This window comes from Antedon mediterranea, chromosome 1 (genome assembly GCF_964355755.1).
Source record: "Antedon mediterranea chromosome 1, ecAntMedi1.1, whole genome shotgun sequence".
Lineage (NCBI taxonomy): Eukaryota > Metazoa > Echinodermata > Crinoidea > Comatulida > Antedonidae > Antedon > Antedon mediterranea.
In genome coordinates, this window is record NC_092670.1 from 29,260,839 (window position 1) to 29,279,232 (window position 18,394).

Below are 18,394 nucleotides of genomic sequence, written 5' to 3' on the forward strand. Positions count from 1 at the left end.
CATAGCAATATACTAGATCAATACTGTGGTAATGCAAGCCGATGCATTTCTTACCCTTTGGCAACTAAGTGCAATTAAATCACTTTGTCTCTGCCAAGCATTATTAATATTTCCAAAAGCATGTTGTACATACTGTATATGTAGTACATTTTTTATACTGTAGTATATTTAAAATATAGTTAAATTAATGTAGAGTGCATCACAGATGGAACAATCGCAGTGAGTCGCGAATTATGCCTCATTGGCGATATTTGTTATAGGATACATGTTGTACTGTAAACTGTAATGCTCAATAGTTTTTTGCCATTTGCCTAGTTAATAATGTTAGACATGGAACAGTTTATTATTTTTCATTCATTATTTCATTATTTAAATCAACTGTATTGTTTTGATTTTCAGTTGTTTGTAAATTTTTCTGCAGAATAAATAAAAGGCACTCAATATTCAGTAATCAATTATTTTTGTTATACAAATTATACATATTATATTTATTAACTAAAAATGATTTCCATTTATAAATGTTTTAAAGGCAGTGTTATATTGGTATGATCAATTAGCAAAGTTAAATTATCTAAAGTTTAAATAACCAGAAATGATTAATTTAAACTGATAAGTGTTTCAGGATGGTACGAATACAAATTTTGAGGGAACTATTGTATAATATTACATAGCCTATGTAAATACGTGAACGTGATTGGTTGAAACTGCGTCAAATGACTACCGCTGCGAGGATCGTAAATCGTATATATCCTAGAGAACGATGATATTGACTGAGTAATTTTCGCGTAATTATCGTGTCCCCTGTCATTAATCATATAAATTCTCGAGTTCGATGATATTGACTGTGTAATTTTCGTGTGCAACACTCGCGTTTGCCGATAAATAAACAAAGTCATCTACTGGATCTTGAACTCGGGATGGAATTGTCACTCCATCACAAGACAACGCTTCAACCGCTGCGCCACGGAACTTGCTTGAAGAAATTAATCTTTTAAACTATTTAAGCTATGCATACATACCACCCTCATTTGTTATTAGTCCTCCCTAAATGTGATGAAACACCGTTTGTGATTGGTCAAAACTCACGGTAGTAACCTAGTAACTAGTACGCGCTGAACATCCGGCGATTCGGCTCCTCGAAGAGAAGAAGACGAATTGTTTATTCGGCCTACCTGATTATAATATTATTATTAATAGGCTTATTGATGGAAATTCTTCTGTTAATTTAAACGACCTAGGCCTAAGTGAATATTTTATTGCCAAGGAATCATTAATTAGTAATTATCTGTATATTATTCTTCACAAGGTAAGGTGTCTAGGCAGGCTTGTTTACATACAATAGAAATACTATAGGAGGCCTAGCCTAGCTTCACCCAACCCAGCAGATTTGTTCTTGGCTATATACTGTATATTTCGGTGTATAAGTCGCACTTTTGACACGCAAATTTGACCTCTAAATTAAGGGTATATATATATATTATACACCGAACATTATGCCTCACACCACACAGATTGTACATATCGTCACCTCGTTGGCTAGGCCTAGGTAGCCTAGTAGGCTAGCTACAGTGTACTAACGTAACAGCAACCTGCTTCTGCCTAGTTTTCAAGGCATTTTAGCGTGATGTTATACTAAATATGATGAAAAGATTTGTTCATTATGGAGCTGTTTTAGGTGCTCCGATAAAATTTCATTTGTAAACGTTTACGATTGGAATAGTATTTATCTATAGTTATACGCACGATCGCCGACCGCCGTACCCCCAGTGCAAGCCCTACTTAGCGGCCACATAATGGTCTATGGTATTCGACTAGTATTCTCCAGTTGATTATAGCATGGACCTAGCGTATACACTTCTCGGATACATAGATACTAATCGAATACGATTGTCCGTGAAAACGTGCGCCCTCTCGAAATGATCGAGCGAGGCTAGCCCACACACGTGCGTGTTACACACGATCATGCACTCGATGTTGCGGGTGCGAAACTCATGAATAACAAGTTAGAAAGAACTTGTTGAGGCTGGGCGCGGCCAAGCCTAGGTAAGAAAAACTCTAAATAAAGGACTCCGTTGTAGATATAACAATATATTATTACAATAATATTGATTACAATTTAAAAAAAAACATTGTTTTGATGAAATATAAAGTGCGTCTTATACATCGACGATATAAAAAATACCGATATTTTACTCTCAGTTCCAGGAGGTGCGTCTTATACACAGGTGCGACTTATACACCGAAATATACGGTAATATAACAGATATCGCCTTTTATATCGGTTAAATATAAGATTTGACATCCCCTCGGGAATGATATTAAGTTCTCAGGAAATATATATTCCCTTGAACTTAATATCATTCCCTCGGGGATGTCAAATCTTATATTTAACCTCTAAGCAGTCAATATCTGTATAATATGGTACCATAGAAGTACTTATACATTGTGAGGGAACTATTGTATAATTATAGTACCATATAGATTAAGTTTTGTTTTATATTTGTAATTAACTATTGTATATGATATGTTATCACACTTAAATAGATTGTGAGGGAACAACTATTGTATAATATGCTATCATAAGAGGGAACTATTATATGTAGATATTGAGTGCTTAGAGGTTAAATATAAGATTTGACATCCCCGAGGGAATGATATTATGTTCGAAGGAATATATAATTCCCCAACAACATAATTATCATTCCCGATGTCAAATCTTATATTTTACTGATATAAAAAGGCGATATCTGTTATACTGTATTACATAGCCAACAACAAGTAGAATATCTGCTGGGTCGGGTAGCTAGGCTAGGCCTCCTTTTTGTATTGTATGTAAACAAGCCTGCCTAGACACCTTACCTTGCAAAAAATAATTTACAGATAAATACTAATTAATGATTCCTTGGATGTTCCCCGTGAGGGAACTATTGTATAATATGGTACCATACTTACACATTGTGAGGGAACTATTGTATAATATGGTACCATACTTACACATTGTGAGGGAACTATTGTATAATATGGTACCATACTTTACACATTGTGTGGAAACTATTGTATAATATGGTACCATACTTACACATTGTGAGGGAACTATTGTATAATATGGTACCATACTTACACATTGTGAGGGAACTATTGTATAATATGGTACCATACTTACACATTGTGAGGGAACTATTGTATAATATGGTACCATACTTTACACATTGTGTGGAAACTATTGTATAATATGGTACCATACTTACACATTGTGAGGGAACTATTGTATAATATGGTACCATACTTACACATTGTGAGGGAACTATTGTATAATATGGTACCATACTTTACACATTGTGAGGGAACTATTGTATAATATGGTACCATACTTTACACATTGTGAGGGAACTATTGTATAATATGGTACCATACTTTACACATTGTGTGGAAACTATTGTATAATATGGTACCATACTTTACACATTGTGAGGGAACTATTGTATAATATGGTACCATACTTACACATTGTGAGGGAACTATTGTATAATATGGTACCATACTTTACACATTGTGTGGAAACTATTGTATAATATGGTACCATACTTACACATTGTGAGGGAACTATTGTATAATATGGTACCATACTTTACACATTGTGAGGGAACTATTGTATAATATGGTACCATACTTTACACATTGTGTGGAAACTATTGTATAATATGGTACCATACTTACACATTGTGAGGGAACTATTGTATAATATGGTACCATACTTTACACATTGTGTGGAAACTATTGTATAATATGGTACCATACTTACACATTGTGTGGAAACTATTGTATAATATGGTACCATACTTTACACATTGTGTGGAAACTATTGTATAATATGGTACCATACTTACACATTGTGAGGGAACTATTGTATAATATGGTACCATACTTACACATTGTGAGGGAACTATTGTATAATATGGTACCATACTTTACACATTGTGAGGGAACTATTGTATAATATGGTACCATACTTACACATTGTGAGGGAACTATTGTATAATATGGTACCATACTTTACACATTGTGTGGAAACTATTGTATAATATGGTACCATACTTACACATTGTGAGGGAACTATTGTATAATATGGTACCATACTTACACATTGTGAGGGAACTATTGTATAATATGGTACCTCCATACTTACACATTGTGTGGAAACTATTGTATAATATGGTACCATACTTACACATTGTGAGGGAACTATTGTATAATATGGTACCATACTTTACACATTGTGAGGGAACTATTGTATAATATGGTACCATACTTTACACATTGTGTGGAAACTATTGTATAATATGGTACCATACTTTACACATTGTGAGGGAACTATTGTATAATATGGTACCATACTTACACATTGTGAGGGAACTATTGTATAATATGGTACCATACTTACACATTGTGAGGGAACTATTGTATAATATGGTACCATACTTACACATTGTGAGGGAACTATTGTATAATATGGTACCATACTTACACATTGTGAGGGAACTATTGTATAATATGGTACCATACTTACACATTGTGTGGAAACTATTGTATAATATGGTACCATACTTTACACATTGTGTGGAAACTATTGTATAATATGGTACCATACTTACACATTGTGAGGGAACTATTGTATAATATGGTACCATACTTACACATTGTGAGGGAACTATTGTATAATATGGTACCATACTTTACACATTGTGAGGGAACTATTGTATAATATGGTACCATACTTACACATTGTGAGGGAACTATTGTATAATATGGTACCATACTTTACACATTGTGTGGAAACTATTGTATAATATGGTACCATACTTACACATTGTGAGGGAACTATTGTATAATATGGTACCATACTTTACACATTGTGTGGAAACTATTGTATAATATGGTACCATACTTTACACATTGTGTGGAAACTATTGTATAATATGGTACCATACTTACACATTGTGAGGGAACTATTGTATAATATGGTACCATACTTACACATTGTGAGGGAACTATTGTATAATATGGTACCTCCATACTTACACATTGTGAGGAAACTATTGTATGGTACCATACTTACACATTGTGGCCAAGCGGTTAAGACAGTGGAACCATAATACCTTGCCATATTAACATCGTTCTAGCCACATTTAGTTCCATGGTTCTGGCGGTATAACGAGTCTTCTCAGATACTGTAAGGTCCAGTGTACACATCTGGCTCATGTGCACTTTAAAGAACACATTAACCCTAGCCACTGGCACGCACAGATACTCATCAAGAGGGGCCCTTGATTGTCAGCATAAGCTGTTTAGTTTTGTGAAACAGAAAGGGACAATTAAGTATGTATTGTAACTGTGAGAAAAATCAAGTTTCTTTTCTGAGAGAGAAAAAAAAAACATTAAATGGTGCTGTTTTATTATTATTATTTAAAAAAAAAGCAAATTCTAGATGAACATTACACAGTACTAGTTTTATTTATAACATTGTTCATCAGAAAAACAGAAATCATGCCCTCATTGGATTATCATGTACTGTATGTTATAGGTCAGCCTCCTGAGGTGTTGTTAGTGTAGCAGGTTTATAGTCGAGAAATTATTGTTTATTATATGAATGAACAAATAATTCATTTATAGTATTAAAAGTACTTTAAAAAAGCCTAACTTTGGCCTACAGTAATTTTTCACTAATGACTTTTGTTTGGTACCTTTCATATTTTTTTAACGCTGTGAAACAAGTGACTGCCAGTCTGCCAATAATTTACAGTTTATACAATTAAGTATACTATTAAGGTCTACCAAAGTTTTTAGCAAAAATGTACTCTTTACTATATAATATATTTAGAAGTCCCTGGTAAAAAAAAAAGATGAGTAGCAAGTTTTCAATCCTTGTCCAATTTCTGAAAGAATATGTTTTAGATCTATGGTAAAACTTTGGATTGAAATGTTAAACCCAACTAATGAAAACCTATCTGAATCAAGAAGTGGTACTGTAGTAGAAAAATAGGGGAGAACATCTTTTATGCATGATTTAAGGCTAGGCCTAGACCCAAAAAGTAGTCAATACCAAAATAGCTGTATAAAACTTGTCTCTTAACAAAAACATGAATAATGATCTAGATGCATTAATATCAGAAGGATGTTTTTTACAAGACTGACTTTATACATGATTGACCGAGGAATAAAAAAATGACCATTCTGACTCATACAGTATTACAAAAGAAATGATGAATTGTCGGATACATCAATTGTAATCTTATATGTCTCAGGCTAGAGCGTTCCACATCCTCTCCATTCACTGGAACGCATAATCAATTCTGTCATACTTTCAAATACATTAGTAGCATCTGTAAATTTACAAATATTTTTTGTTCATTTGCAGTTTTAATGAAAAGAAATATTTTAAATTTAAACAATTTTTTTTTAAACAAAAAATAATGTTTACTCAATAAAAAGGAATTTATATCGAAACCATTCGTATAAATTGTGCTATTTTCCACCAAACCCCCAGATCTCCCCAACCCCTTGCCTTTTAAATTCCCACAGCTAGGCATCTCTTCTGTGCACATTTTGTTGTTACTTTTTATTGGTAGACTTGGCCCAACTCACTAGTTATTGTTTCTTATTGTTAATATTTGTTTAACAGTGTTTCGATTTTTGTTGAAGCTCAAGTCAAGAGTCGAGCCACACCACTGTTGGTTTTTGTAATTTATGTTTGAAAGTATTATATTGTAATAAATTATAAATAAATCATTTTGTTTGACAAATCCAAAAGAAATTACTCACATTCTGTGATCAAGCCATCAGCCAAGATGGCGAAAGCTAAAGAATATGAGTAATTTCTTTTGGATTTGTCAAACAAAATAATTTATTTATTATCTACAATCCTACAAAATGCACTTATTCATGTAATAAATTATATTTCCTATTTTTTAGATTGAACAATAAATTTATTGTACAAATCATTACTGAAAGTAATATCAACTACCTCTTTTTATCAACTATTTGTATCAAATAATATTAAACAGATACTAACATACTATTAGATTATTAACCAGATGGATTGTATTTCACTTATAGGACCTATAGTAATGTTTACAGAGGGTGGTCAGTGTAAGTACAACAGCTCTTATTCAAATATTGCACTAGCTGTTATGTTAATGTCAAAATAAAATGTATTACAATTCGTTTTTTTATTGTCATTCTTGTGTAAGTCTTGTCTTCTTTCTATATATTGATTTGCATGATATTTTATTATTTAGCTGGATTGCATGTGTCTGTCTTCTATTGTTTTGTATGCAAATATTCACACTACTACAGTACAGTAGTTAAAATATGATCTCAGTGTTTATGTTTGAAATGTCATAGGTAATCATTTGACAAGAGAGGGCATGGTGGTGATATAGTTAGTAATAGATTGAGATATTGACCTCTTTTCTATTTGTTATATTCAATGGTAAAATACCTCTGGGATGGTTGTTAAGCTGTTGATCAGGACATTAATAGCACATACTACTCTGTTTAAAATTACCATTCTGTCATTATGTTGTTTGTCTCCTGGGTACAATTAGCCAAGATTAACACTAACATAAAGCATGAATTTGGAGTAGCTTGCCTCTCACATGATGAAATAAATGTCATAGGTCATAATGTCTATAAAAAAAGACAAAATACGGTATATTAAATCTGCTTATCTTTGAGAATAAACTACTGTACTTTCATAGTATAGAATGTCTAAGTCATTTTGTTGTAATTATTTTAAAACTATACATTTTGACCAAAATCCATTTTTCAGTTATTTTTATGTTAATGTAGTGGTAAATTTCGAATGTTTTTTTTGCGCTATTTTTGGAAAATTATTATTATTCCTTTTTATAGTTTCAATAAATTATTATTTCAAATTTTGTAAAATGTACTTTCAACAGCAATTTTATTAAATTTCGTCATAGTTGGAGAATTACATGTTTCACAGAATGATTGACAAGATTATAAATGCATAACATTTTATTACAATATAATAATTAATCATAATGTTGTAAAAACTAATTAATGTCAAGGTCATAGTAGTATTCTCTGAAAAATGTCATGTGTCAAATTGTAGTGTGTATTTTAATAGGCTAAAAAAAGAATTTCTGCTAAAAATGGTCAAAAAATGTCGAGTTGTTTCAAGTTTTGATCTTGATTTGACTTGACTTGAAATTTGATTTGCAAAAAAAGCTTGATCAGTGATATTTTTCACAAATTAAGTAGGCATACTACAATTTACATTATTTGTGAATTTCTCAACAATATAACTGCAAATTTATTATTCTGTTTAAAAAACTATGTGTGGAATGTTTAATATCCAATTTCAATAATGTCTAGTGTATTATGAATGATGCACATGTATTTAATTAAATATTAAAATCCATAATTTGTTCTACCTGTCGTATGTTATTTTATACTAAATTTACTGTAGAATTACTATAAATTATTTTGGAGTATGTTAACAGGGGTAATTTTTAGCTGTTCAATCATAATCATTCATCATTTCTATGCAGCCTATAACCTCTGTTGAAAATTAATCTTATTGCCAACTTTTTTCCATCCATATATCGACTACCGTAGTTTGTTTTTCTTCACATTGGTAATTAATTATGATGTTACATTCATTTAAAGTAAAACCTTTAATTTGTACACTTGGCATGTTGCATTTTGCTATAGATGTTTAGCTGTGTAGTTGTGTATTAGTTTACACATTACAGTACCATATACTACCATTGTACTAACATTTATTTTTTAACAACAATACAACATACATATATACAACGATGAACTACGGTATAACACGGTATTACGATTTAATGTACTGTATAACTGCAAGGTTTTTGTAGGGGTTTACCTCGGCCCGTGCAATACGCTAAAAATCAAAGACGTGTTCAAATTTAGGGTGTTGTATAAACACAGCCTTTGAGTATTTAAAGTTATCAATGGTGAGATTTGTGTTGTGATATAATTACAACCTGTGTCAAGTTGGTATAACACATTAATTAATTGATTATATAGGAATACAGTATTGATATCCCTCTGTTGTTATCACTACTCATGAGTAAAACAGCTGGTAGGAGACTGTATGTTTGTACAGGTCATCTATAGTTGTGTAGAGATGATGGAAAGGCATTACATTGACATCTGCTCACAGTGCTCTACCATTTATGGTGTTACCTTTATTCAAGACACACCACAGTCATGTTTTAGTTAATGAGACATTATCAGTGAAACTATCCTCTCTACAGTAGGTGGCTTGTAGTTTGTACTTACGTGGGATAGTGCACTCATTTGCCTTCTTGGATTATACCTGATTAGGATGAGAGGATAACGAACTGACAGAGTTTTTCTTCTTTCATGTCTTGATTGAATTTTCATTTTCTTGTTTTTAATTCAACTGTAATATCCACATGATTTGTGTCGCTGACGTAGGAGATGATAAATTCATTTTGTTTATGTAAGAAGTATATGCATTGGTTTATCATATGAAAAGGCTAAAACATTACAAGTGAAAAATTCCAGTTGAAGCAAATATATTTTGGAGATCAAAGGAGCTTAGATGCAACAGCAGACTTTCAAACATAAAATCAGTGTGTTTTAATGTTATGATCTTTTGCAAGCAGGATATATCTGTGACTGCAATCTTTCTGTTTTGTGTTGTGGATTATTCGATATTGAGGTAATAAGCTTGCAGATATTTTCTATGTTTCCAGACAAATTCCATCAATGATACATTTTTGGACATCTGATATTCAAGTGGATCATTATATGAAGTGATCATCACATTTTGCATCTATTTCCTAGTATACTTAATCTGCCTATAACATTGTGTGATTGACATTTGTGAACAATTTTTTTTTACTTTCAAATCCATTAAAAAACACCATAATTTTTGTAAAATATTTATTTTTGTCACGTTAACAGCCAAGACCCTGAAGGAAATAAATGATTAAGAAATTCACTTTTTGAAAAAATGTGTGCAGGTGCAAAATTTATAATACTGTAGATTGATTAATGTTTATAGTAAGTAAATCAGTAAAGCAAATCACTGAGAACTTGTTTTACCTGTATGGATAAAAAGGAATTACAGCATTTTGGCTATACTAAAAATACTGCAGTTTTATTTTCTGCTTTATATGGATTATATTATTACTCTATAATACAATATCATGGAGAAAAAAAATCAGAAGGTGAGGTCACAAGAAGCAACAGTTATTGAATATAAAAGTTCTAAGACCAATTTTCCTGAATCAAAGACCAGCAAAAGTGATGCCAGTAATGAGACAACAGTGAAGAAAGCTGAACCAAAAATGTGGTTAAAAAGAAAGGAAGTAGATAAAACACAAAAACCTGCATCAAAAAAAGGAAAACCAAAACAAGCTAAGAATATTCAACCTGTGAAAAAATATGTGAGTAAGGAAACCGGTAAACAGGACATGAAGGTTGGAAGTGGATGTGACGAAAATAAAAAGAAAGAGGAGATTGTGAAGAAAGACGAAGAGAAGAAAGGAAAAGAAACGACCGATGATATAGTTATAGAGAATAAAGCAAGGAAGGAGCCTCTTGTTTATTTAAAACTAAAACACAAATCTGAAGATACAGGTAGGTACATACCTGTACTGTATGTATATTAGCTTTTGTTTGTAGGAATGTATTTTTTAGTACAATCTTTAGAGGGCTGGCTTTGTAATGTGTTAAGCAACTACAACAATGCAATATATGTAATGTTTATTTGCATGTAAACTAGCTTACCAATACCGCAATTTGTTACCTGTTGCCAACTTTAGTACTTGGAATGGATAAATATCATAAACATTGCAAACCATGTCAAAATGTTGTGTGCTAATCGAGTCGAATGCAGTTTTAATGATGCACTCTTGGCGTTCCATATCTGTTCGTTTGTTCGTGTCGACCCATTCATTATCAAATGGCGATATTTCTGTATTTTTTCAATCAATTGCTTGCTTGCGAGTATTATATAAGGTATGGTTTAAAGATCTTTGGCTATGTTCGGCTTCGGGATGTTATACCACACTTAGGCCTAGGCTAGACAGAAGTGTATATTATACAGATATTGCCTGTTTAGTAGTGAAATATAAGATTTGACATCCCAAAGGGAATGATATTATGTTCGAGGGAATATATAATTCCCCAAGAACATAATATCCCGAGGGGGTGTTAAATCTTACATTTTACGGATATGTATGTAAACAAGCTGCCTAGACACCTTACCTTGAGAAGAATAATATACAGATAATTACTAATTAATGATTCCTTGGCAATAAAATATTCACTAGCCTAGGTCGTTCATGGAGTATGGGTTGTTTAAATAATAACAGAAGAATTTCCATCAATAAGCCTACATTAATCATAATAATATTATCAGGTAGGCCGAATAAATAATAATAATTTATTTTCTTCGAACCCAATCACCGGATGTTCAGTGCGTCGCGCGTGTACCGGTTACTACTGTGAGTATTAACAAACACAAACGGTGTTTCATCACATCTAGGGAGGACTAATAACAAATGAGGGCGCTATGTATGCATAGTTAAAATAGTTTAGTTGATTAATTTCTTCAAGCCAGTTCCGTGGCGCAGTGCAACGTTTTCTTGTGATGGAGTGACAATTTCATTGCCAGTTCAAGACCCAATAGATGACTTTTGTTTATTTATCGGCAAACGCAAAAATTACACAGTCAATATCATCGAGTTGCTGGATTTTATATGTTTAATGACAGGGACACGATAATTACGTGAAAATTAGTTCAAAAAACATTTATTTATTCAACAATGGCATAAGATAAAATGACTCAGTCAATATCATCGTACTCGAGGATATATACTATTTACGATCCTCGCAGCGGTATTCATGTGATCTGAGAAGAATCCTTTAACCACCAGAACTGTGTTTGAGAAAACCATGACCTATGCCGATTTTATGCTATATGGGTTGGTGATATCTATAAATTATTTCGACTTTAAAATAAAAGAGATGTTTTAATTATTTCTATTTTCGTGGGAAAGTACAGTGGCACCCCTACGTTAGGACACATCTATTAAAGGAGACACACGAACGAACAAGAAATTGTTTTTAGCACTACAGAAAACTCCTATTCAGGGAATAATAATAATAATAATAATTTAAAAATACTAATAATTTAGTTATTTGTTTTAGGTATTTGTATAGCGCCAGTATCAAATCAAAGGCATTAGATGTTAAAAAGATGCGTTTTAAGTTGTTTTTTTTAAATAGCAATGGATGGTGAATTAGTAATATGTCAAGGGAGAGAATTCCATAGAGAAGCAGCAGAGAACAAAAAAGACCTTTGTCCACAGGATTTGGTGTTTATTCTAGGAACAACCAGTAGGTTTTGATCAGCCGAAGGAAGACAAGCAAGAGGGGTGTAGGAGGGAAGAAGATCAAGAAGATAAGTAGGTTGTTTAAGAAGTAGCACTTTAAATGTTAGTAAAAAGATCTTATATTTTATACAGAATTAAATAGGCAGCCAATAGAGGTTATATATAATAGGAGATATGTGTGAGGACCTTCTATTAAGAATGCGTGCAGCAGTGTTCTGGAGACGTTGAAGTCGATTCATCAAAGATTTTGGTAGGGCAAAGAAAAGTGAGTTGCAATAGTCAAGGCAAGAAGCAACTGATTTATGTAGCGGTAGTATGATTTAACAGATACTTTTGAATGCAAGCAATGTTTTACGTAGATGGAAGTTAGCAGTTTTCGTAACATGACATTTTACCAATCTTATCAAAAAAATAGTTCGGTCAAATCAGGTAAATTATCATGAGTTGGATATGAATTTACAGACGTGGCCTTCAAAATCTTATTAATAACATTAAACAATTTTCCTTAGTTATTGGAGCATTCTTCAATGTGTTTCTAAAAATAGTCAGTCTTAACTTTTTAAGTTTCTTGTTAAATACTTTCAAACAATTTAGATATTCACACTTTGTTGTGTTCAAAGTTACAGTATACGGTAGTATTCTTGATTACATATGATTTGGGACCACACAATGCTGCTCTGTCATGCTTTGATACAGTAGCTTGCATTGTTGAATGGTTTTGGATATGTTTCATTCCTTAGGTACAACCAGGTTATGGCCCATTTATTTGTATCAGCCTGTCTAAAGTTTAATACATATTTTAAGACTAGAGGCTTTCTGCACGTTTTATACATTCATTTAAGTAAGAAATACAAATTTGTTGAAGTAAATGATAACAATTCCATAAACAATATATTATTATATTATGTAGTCAATTTCAATTAATTTTGTAAATACCATTTTAATTAATACTACCGATATTAAAACTATAAATCATAGTATTCAAGTTGTATCTACACAATTTGAAGATGTGATGATCTTGAAAATAAATTAGTCTTTTATCTCCTTTACTTGCATCCTCCTGTTGTATCTTTCATCAACTCATCTTTTATCCCGAAATGGACTAGCTACCACCAAAAAAAAAAAAGCAAGAGCAGAAGATAAACCAATAAAATATAAGATTTAAAAGGAAAAATGTAGAATTTAGCACAATAAGAATAATAAAATTTACATTACATGGTACAAAATGGGTCTGGTGATAGCTGAGATACCTCTTTATGTGTTTTTTTTTTAGTTTCACTAACTATTTAGCAATTCAATTCTTTTAATTAATATTATTTTTTTAGTATTTTTGATGACTGTTTATCAATTGTCACTGCATATGAGCTAAATTACAATTTGAATGCGTAATTTGTGATAATTTGCAATTCAAGTGCAAAAGATAGACTTGTGAGTGTAAATCAATTAACATTGTCAAATTTAATGATTATGAATTCTAATGTATTCAATATTTGGTTGCATTTTTGAATATATTTTTTAATCTTAATAAATCAAATAAATTCTCTAATCCATGGTTATTATCATATAAATATGGCTGGATTTTTTAGAGGTTTTATGATTTCAACATAACACATGGATAGACAGCAGGATGATGATGACTGTGTTATGGCATTTACTGGCATATTGTACCACACTATTCCTCATTTTTTAATTTTAAGATGACCAACCTTTTGTAGTCGTCGTGTATAAAAGTACAAACAATTGTTGGAGTCTTCTTATTAATACGTCGTACTACTGGGGATTTTTATCTATATTAATAGTTCAGCTTTACAAAAACATATTCTATTAATTAACATACAATTTTTTTTTTGTCATACAATTTATAAATTGGAAAATGTATGCCAATTTAGTATAGTTTTTCAATCATTATTAAGCTAGCTTAAATAGTTTTATGTAATTGTAATACTGGTGTGACAGATGGTAATTAAGCCACATAAAAAAATATTATCCAGATGCAGGCCATTTAAGTCTTTATGTGTTTTTGCAGCGTTTAATGATGTTGGCAAAATACATTTCTATGCTTCTGAAGATCAAAGGCTGAGTAAGGCTGAAATTTGTGAGTGATGTGGAATTAATTATAAGAAGCGTGTTCCAAAGCTCTGATTCGAAAGCAAATTGATCATAAAGCTGCTCGACTATAACCGCTTTTTATTTGTAATAATAATGAATAAAAAAGAACATTATAGAGATTTATTATAGGAAAGAAACTGAGGCGTTGTTACTTAGTAGGCAATTCTAAAGTCATTATTTATGTTGTGATTTCTACATTTATCAGATTGGAAAGGTTAATTAGGGTTAATGTTCTTGCATCATCTGAATTCTTTTTCAGAAACTGTTATCTAATAAATGACAACATTTCTAATTAGAGCTTGTGCAATATTTATTAACTATAGCAATCATAAACAATTACAACAATACTTAAAGTTATATCAAATCAGACTTGAACATACCAAGAACATGTAAGTAATAGTGGTACAGTATTTATATCAAATCAGACTTGAACATACCAAGAACATGTAAGTAATAGTGGTACAGTATTTATATCCAATCAGACTTGAACATACCAAGAACATGTATGTAGTGGTACAGTATTTATATCCAATCAGACTTGAACATATCAAGAACATGTAAGTAGTGGTACAGTATTTATATCCAATCAGACTTGAACATACCAAGAACATGTAAGTAATAGTGGTACAGTATTTATATCCAATCAGACTTGAACATACCAAGAACATGTATGTAGTGGTACAGTATTTATATCCAATCAGACTTGAACATATCAAGAACATGTAAGTAGTGGTACAGTATTTATATCCAATCAGACTTGAACATACCAAGAACATGTAAGTAGTGGTACAGTATTTATATCCAATCAGACTTGAACATACCAAGAACATGTAAGTAGTGGTCAGTATTTATATCCAATCAGACTTTAACATACCAAGAGCTTGTAAGTAGTGGTACAGTATTTATATCCAATCAGACTTGAACATACCAAGAACATGTAAGTAGTGGTACAGTATTTATATCCAATCAGACTTGAACATACCAAGAACATGTAAGTAGTGGTTCAGTATCTATATCCAATCAGACTTGAACATACCATGAAAATATAAATAGTGGCAGTATTTTATGTCCTATCAAACTTGAACATACCAATCAGTGGTGTACAGTATTTATAGTTATATCCAATTGATATCGAACACACCTAGAACATACAGTACCATGAACATGCAAGTGGTGGTCCTTGCATACAATCAAACTGTTAAATGAAATTGCCAATATTTATTCAGTATTTTATATCCAATAAAACTTGAACATACCATAAACATGCAAGAGGACTCAAGAATAGGAACATTTTACTATAGTACTGTATAATTCACCAAATTTCTAGGTGTTTGTTTGTCTGTCTGTCCGGGTTTATTCAGAGATTTGTTAATATGTTAGGGAGTCAACATTTTGTTCTGATCTTGAGGATAGGGTGAGTATGAATTAACATTTAATCCTACTGTAGTGATTAATAATGAAATGAAAATGATAATTTATCTCAGGGACATATAATTTTCCTTGCATAATTAGAGCTTTGAATTAATTTGTTGTTCAACTAGAGAAAATAACCTCCCTTAAGGTCAAGTACATACACTATTCAACAATGGAAATATTGCATGAAAATAATAAATAAAAATAAAATACCATAACGTGTGCATGACGCGATTATAGTTGTATGGAACCAGTATGCGCACTTGATTATATGGATCAAACTGGTTGTTTTCAGTTCCAGTAAAAATAGAATATGGGCAACTGAAAAGTATATCTGACTGATGAGGTTGTATCATCAGTTTTATATGTTTTCTGTGGATAATTTCTCTGATGTTGACAGCAGCTGCAATGGATATATAAATGACCTCATTTGTAATAAACAAATAAAGAGACCTAATATGGATGACACTTGAATTTTATGATTGGCATAAATTGACAATAAGTATACATTATAGGGGAAAAAAAATTATCCTACCATAAGAAAAAAAAGTTTGAAAAAAAAAACGTAAGAGTAAAGTACTTTCACTTTTGATTAAAACACATTGTTTCAGCGTCGTGCTAATTTACTTTTATTAGAGGTCACCATAACCGTTGCTGTCTGTAAATTTCTAAGAGTTGCGAAATGAATTTCCTATTTTCACCAGAAAAATAAAAGCATTTTGGTTCCTGGATGTAACATGATATTGACGCTACCTATACAGCGAGCTGGGCACGAACGATTTGTACAAATGACACCGCCATACAACCGCGTTAGATCGCCGGCAGTCAGCAAGCATAAAGTGTAGGCCTATACGTTAAAAGTGGAACGCTGTGGTTACCTACAGTATGTGTGGCTAGTATAGTGTATCATCATAGTACACTAATTGTGGTTACTGTGTAGTATACATTATAGCAACCGATTTTTCTCTAGGCCATCCACCCAACTGTATCAATACCTATTTAATTTATATATTTAATTTTCTCAACAAATTGATGTAAATAAATTCATTTTGCATTTTTTTGGGGCTTCCCATAGATGTATGTTCGCATTGAACTTGAATGCAATCAAAACTAATACTGAGTGAATGAAATCAGCAAAAAAATGTTATCGTCCTTTAATTAGTCACGTGTGTTTATTAGAGGGAAAAAGTATGATCGTATATTGCTCATTGGTAGCAAGCTATAGTATACAAGGGTGTCTTTTCCTGTAAAATTAGAGCAGTGTCATTTATCATGAATTTTATGTGCGAGAGTACCATTTCTGGCTATCTGGGCGTCAGTTAACAAAGTTGGCTTCGGCCACAGGTCCTGTTGGCGGCGCCCTGGATAAGCACCTTTTGCCGCCATGTGCAAACGCTGATTTGCGCAAAGCGCCCTGTTGGGACGCTTATACTCAAAATAGGCCTATGGGAAAAATTTCACCCTTTAATAGGCTAGTACCTCAGTTTTCATATTTAAAATATTAATAACATTTTTTAATACATTTATAATAATGTGAGAGTGCTATTTCCGACCATCTAGAGGTGTTATATTTTCAAAATCCTCTCAACTCAGCCACAACCATGAGTTGGTGGGGACTCTCTACAGTTGCGCGCCCCCCTTTCGCTAGCCCCTGAATAATAAATCTAAATTATCATTTTGATTATTAAAAAGTACTTTTAAGTATTTATTTCTCATTTAAAACAGTGATTAGAATGTATGTATGTGTTGCCATAATTTCTTTAGTCTAGTCACATTGTGTATTTAGTAGGTTATAAGCCTAGTGATAACAAATTACTTACCAAGTTTATTTCAACTACTAATACATTACATAAACAGCATTAATACATTTTTTTGGGTACATATCTTTTTACCTTTACCTTATATACATACATACTTTATGTATTTGTTTAATGAATTCCAATTTTATTATTGCCATTTTATATACACTAAACTGAGTAAAGAAATGAGAGTGAAAATTTGATTGTAATGTTCTATTGTGATTGTTCTTGGTTTGATTTGAAATTAAATAGTTGTCTAAAAAACATTGAAAAATAAGTTAATTAATTCCTCCAAACCATTAAAGTGTACTAGAGTTCATGAATTACTTATTTATAGAATAAAAATATGATTGTTTGATCAGGGAGTTTGATCTAATTAACAACTCTCTGGTTTGATCATGGAGATTACCTCCATGGTTTGATGGCAATTCCAATTGAATAGCGCCCTCTACACTATCAATTTGTAAGCACTGCATTGCCCAACTTGGTCATCAATAATAGCTGACAATCTAATATTATTATTCAGTTGGCATTTAAAGTTTTTTTAAATATATTTATAATGCATTATAAATTAAGTTATGTAAAACATTGGGGTATAAAATATTCTGGTTGGAGCGTTTGTGGTATCTCGCTTTAACAGAAAGTACTGTA

The 18,394-nt window shown here is 31.8% G+C and overlaps 1 protein-coding gene and 1 long non-coding RNA gene across 12 annotated transcripts in view; one reads left to right on the forward strand and one right to left on the reverse strand.

The window, feature by feature from the left end:
- LOC140063632 (coiled-coil domain-containing protein CG32809-like) overlaps nucleotides 1-18,394 on the forward strand; it is a 159,100-nt gene that overhangs the window by 61,149 nt on the left and 79,557 nt on the right. For 2 of the 10 annotated variants that reach the window (XM_072110058.1, XM_072110061.1), the window contains one exon: nucleotides 7,114-7,146. The exons of 1 other annotated variant lie outside the window; for it this stretch is intronic. In XM_072110058.1, the coding sequence (XP_071966159.1) occupies nucleotides 7,114-7,146 (33 nt within the window). Of the gene's footprint in view, nucleotides 1-7,113; nucleotides 7,147-8,984; nucleotides 10,663-18,394 lie in introns of those variants that run through there. 7 more of the 10 variants (XM_072110054.1, XM_072110056.1, XM_072110060.1 and 4 more) reach the window with 6 other exon arrangements.
- The window catches only part of LOC140063636 (uncharacterized), a 478,535-nt gene that overhangs the window by 7,073 nt on the left and 453,068 nt on the right, over nucleotides 1-18,394 (reverse strand). The gene's annotated exons all lie outside the window — the stretch shown is intronic.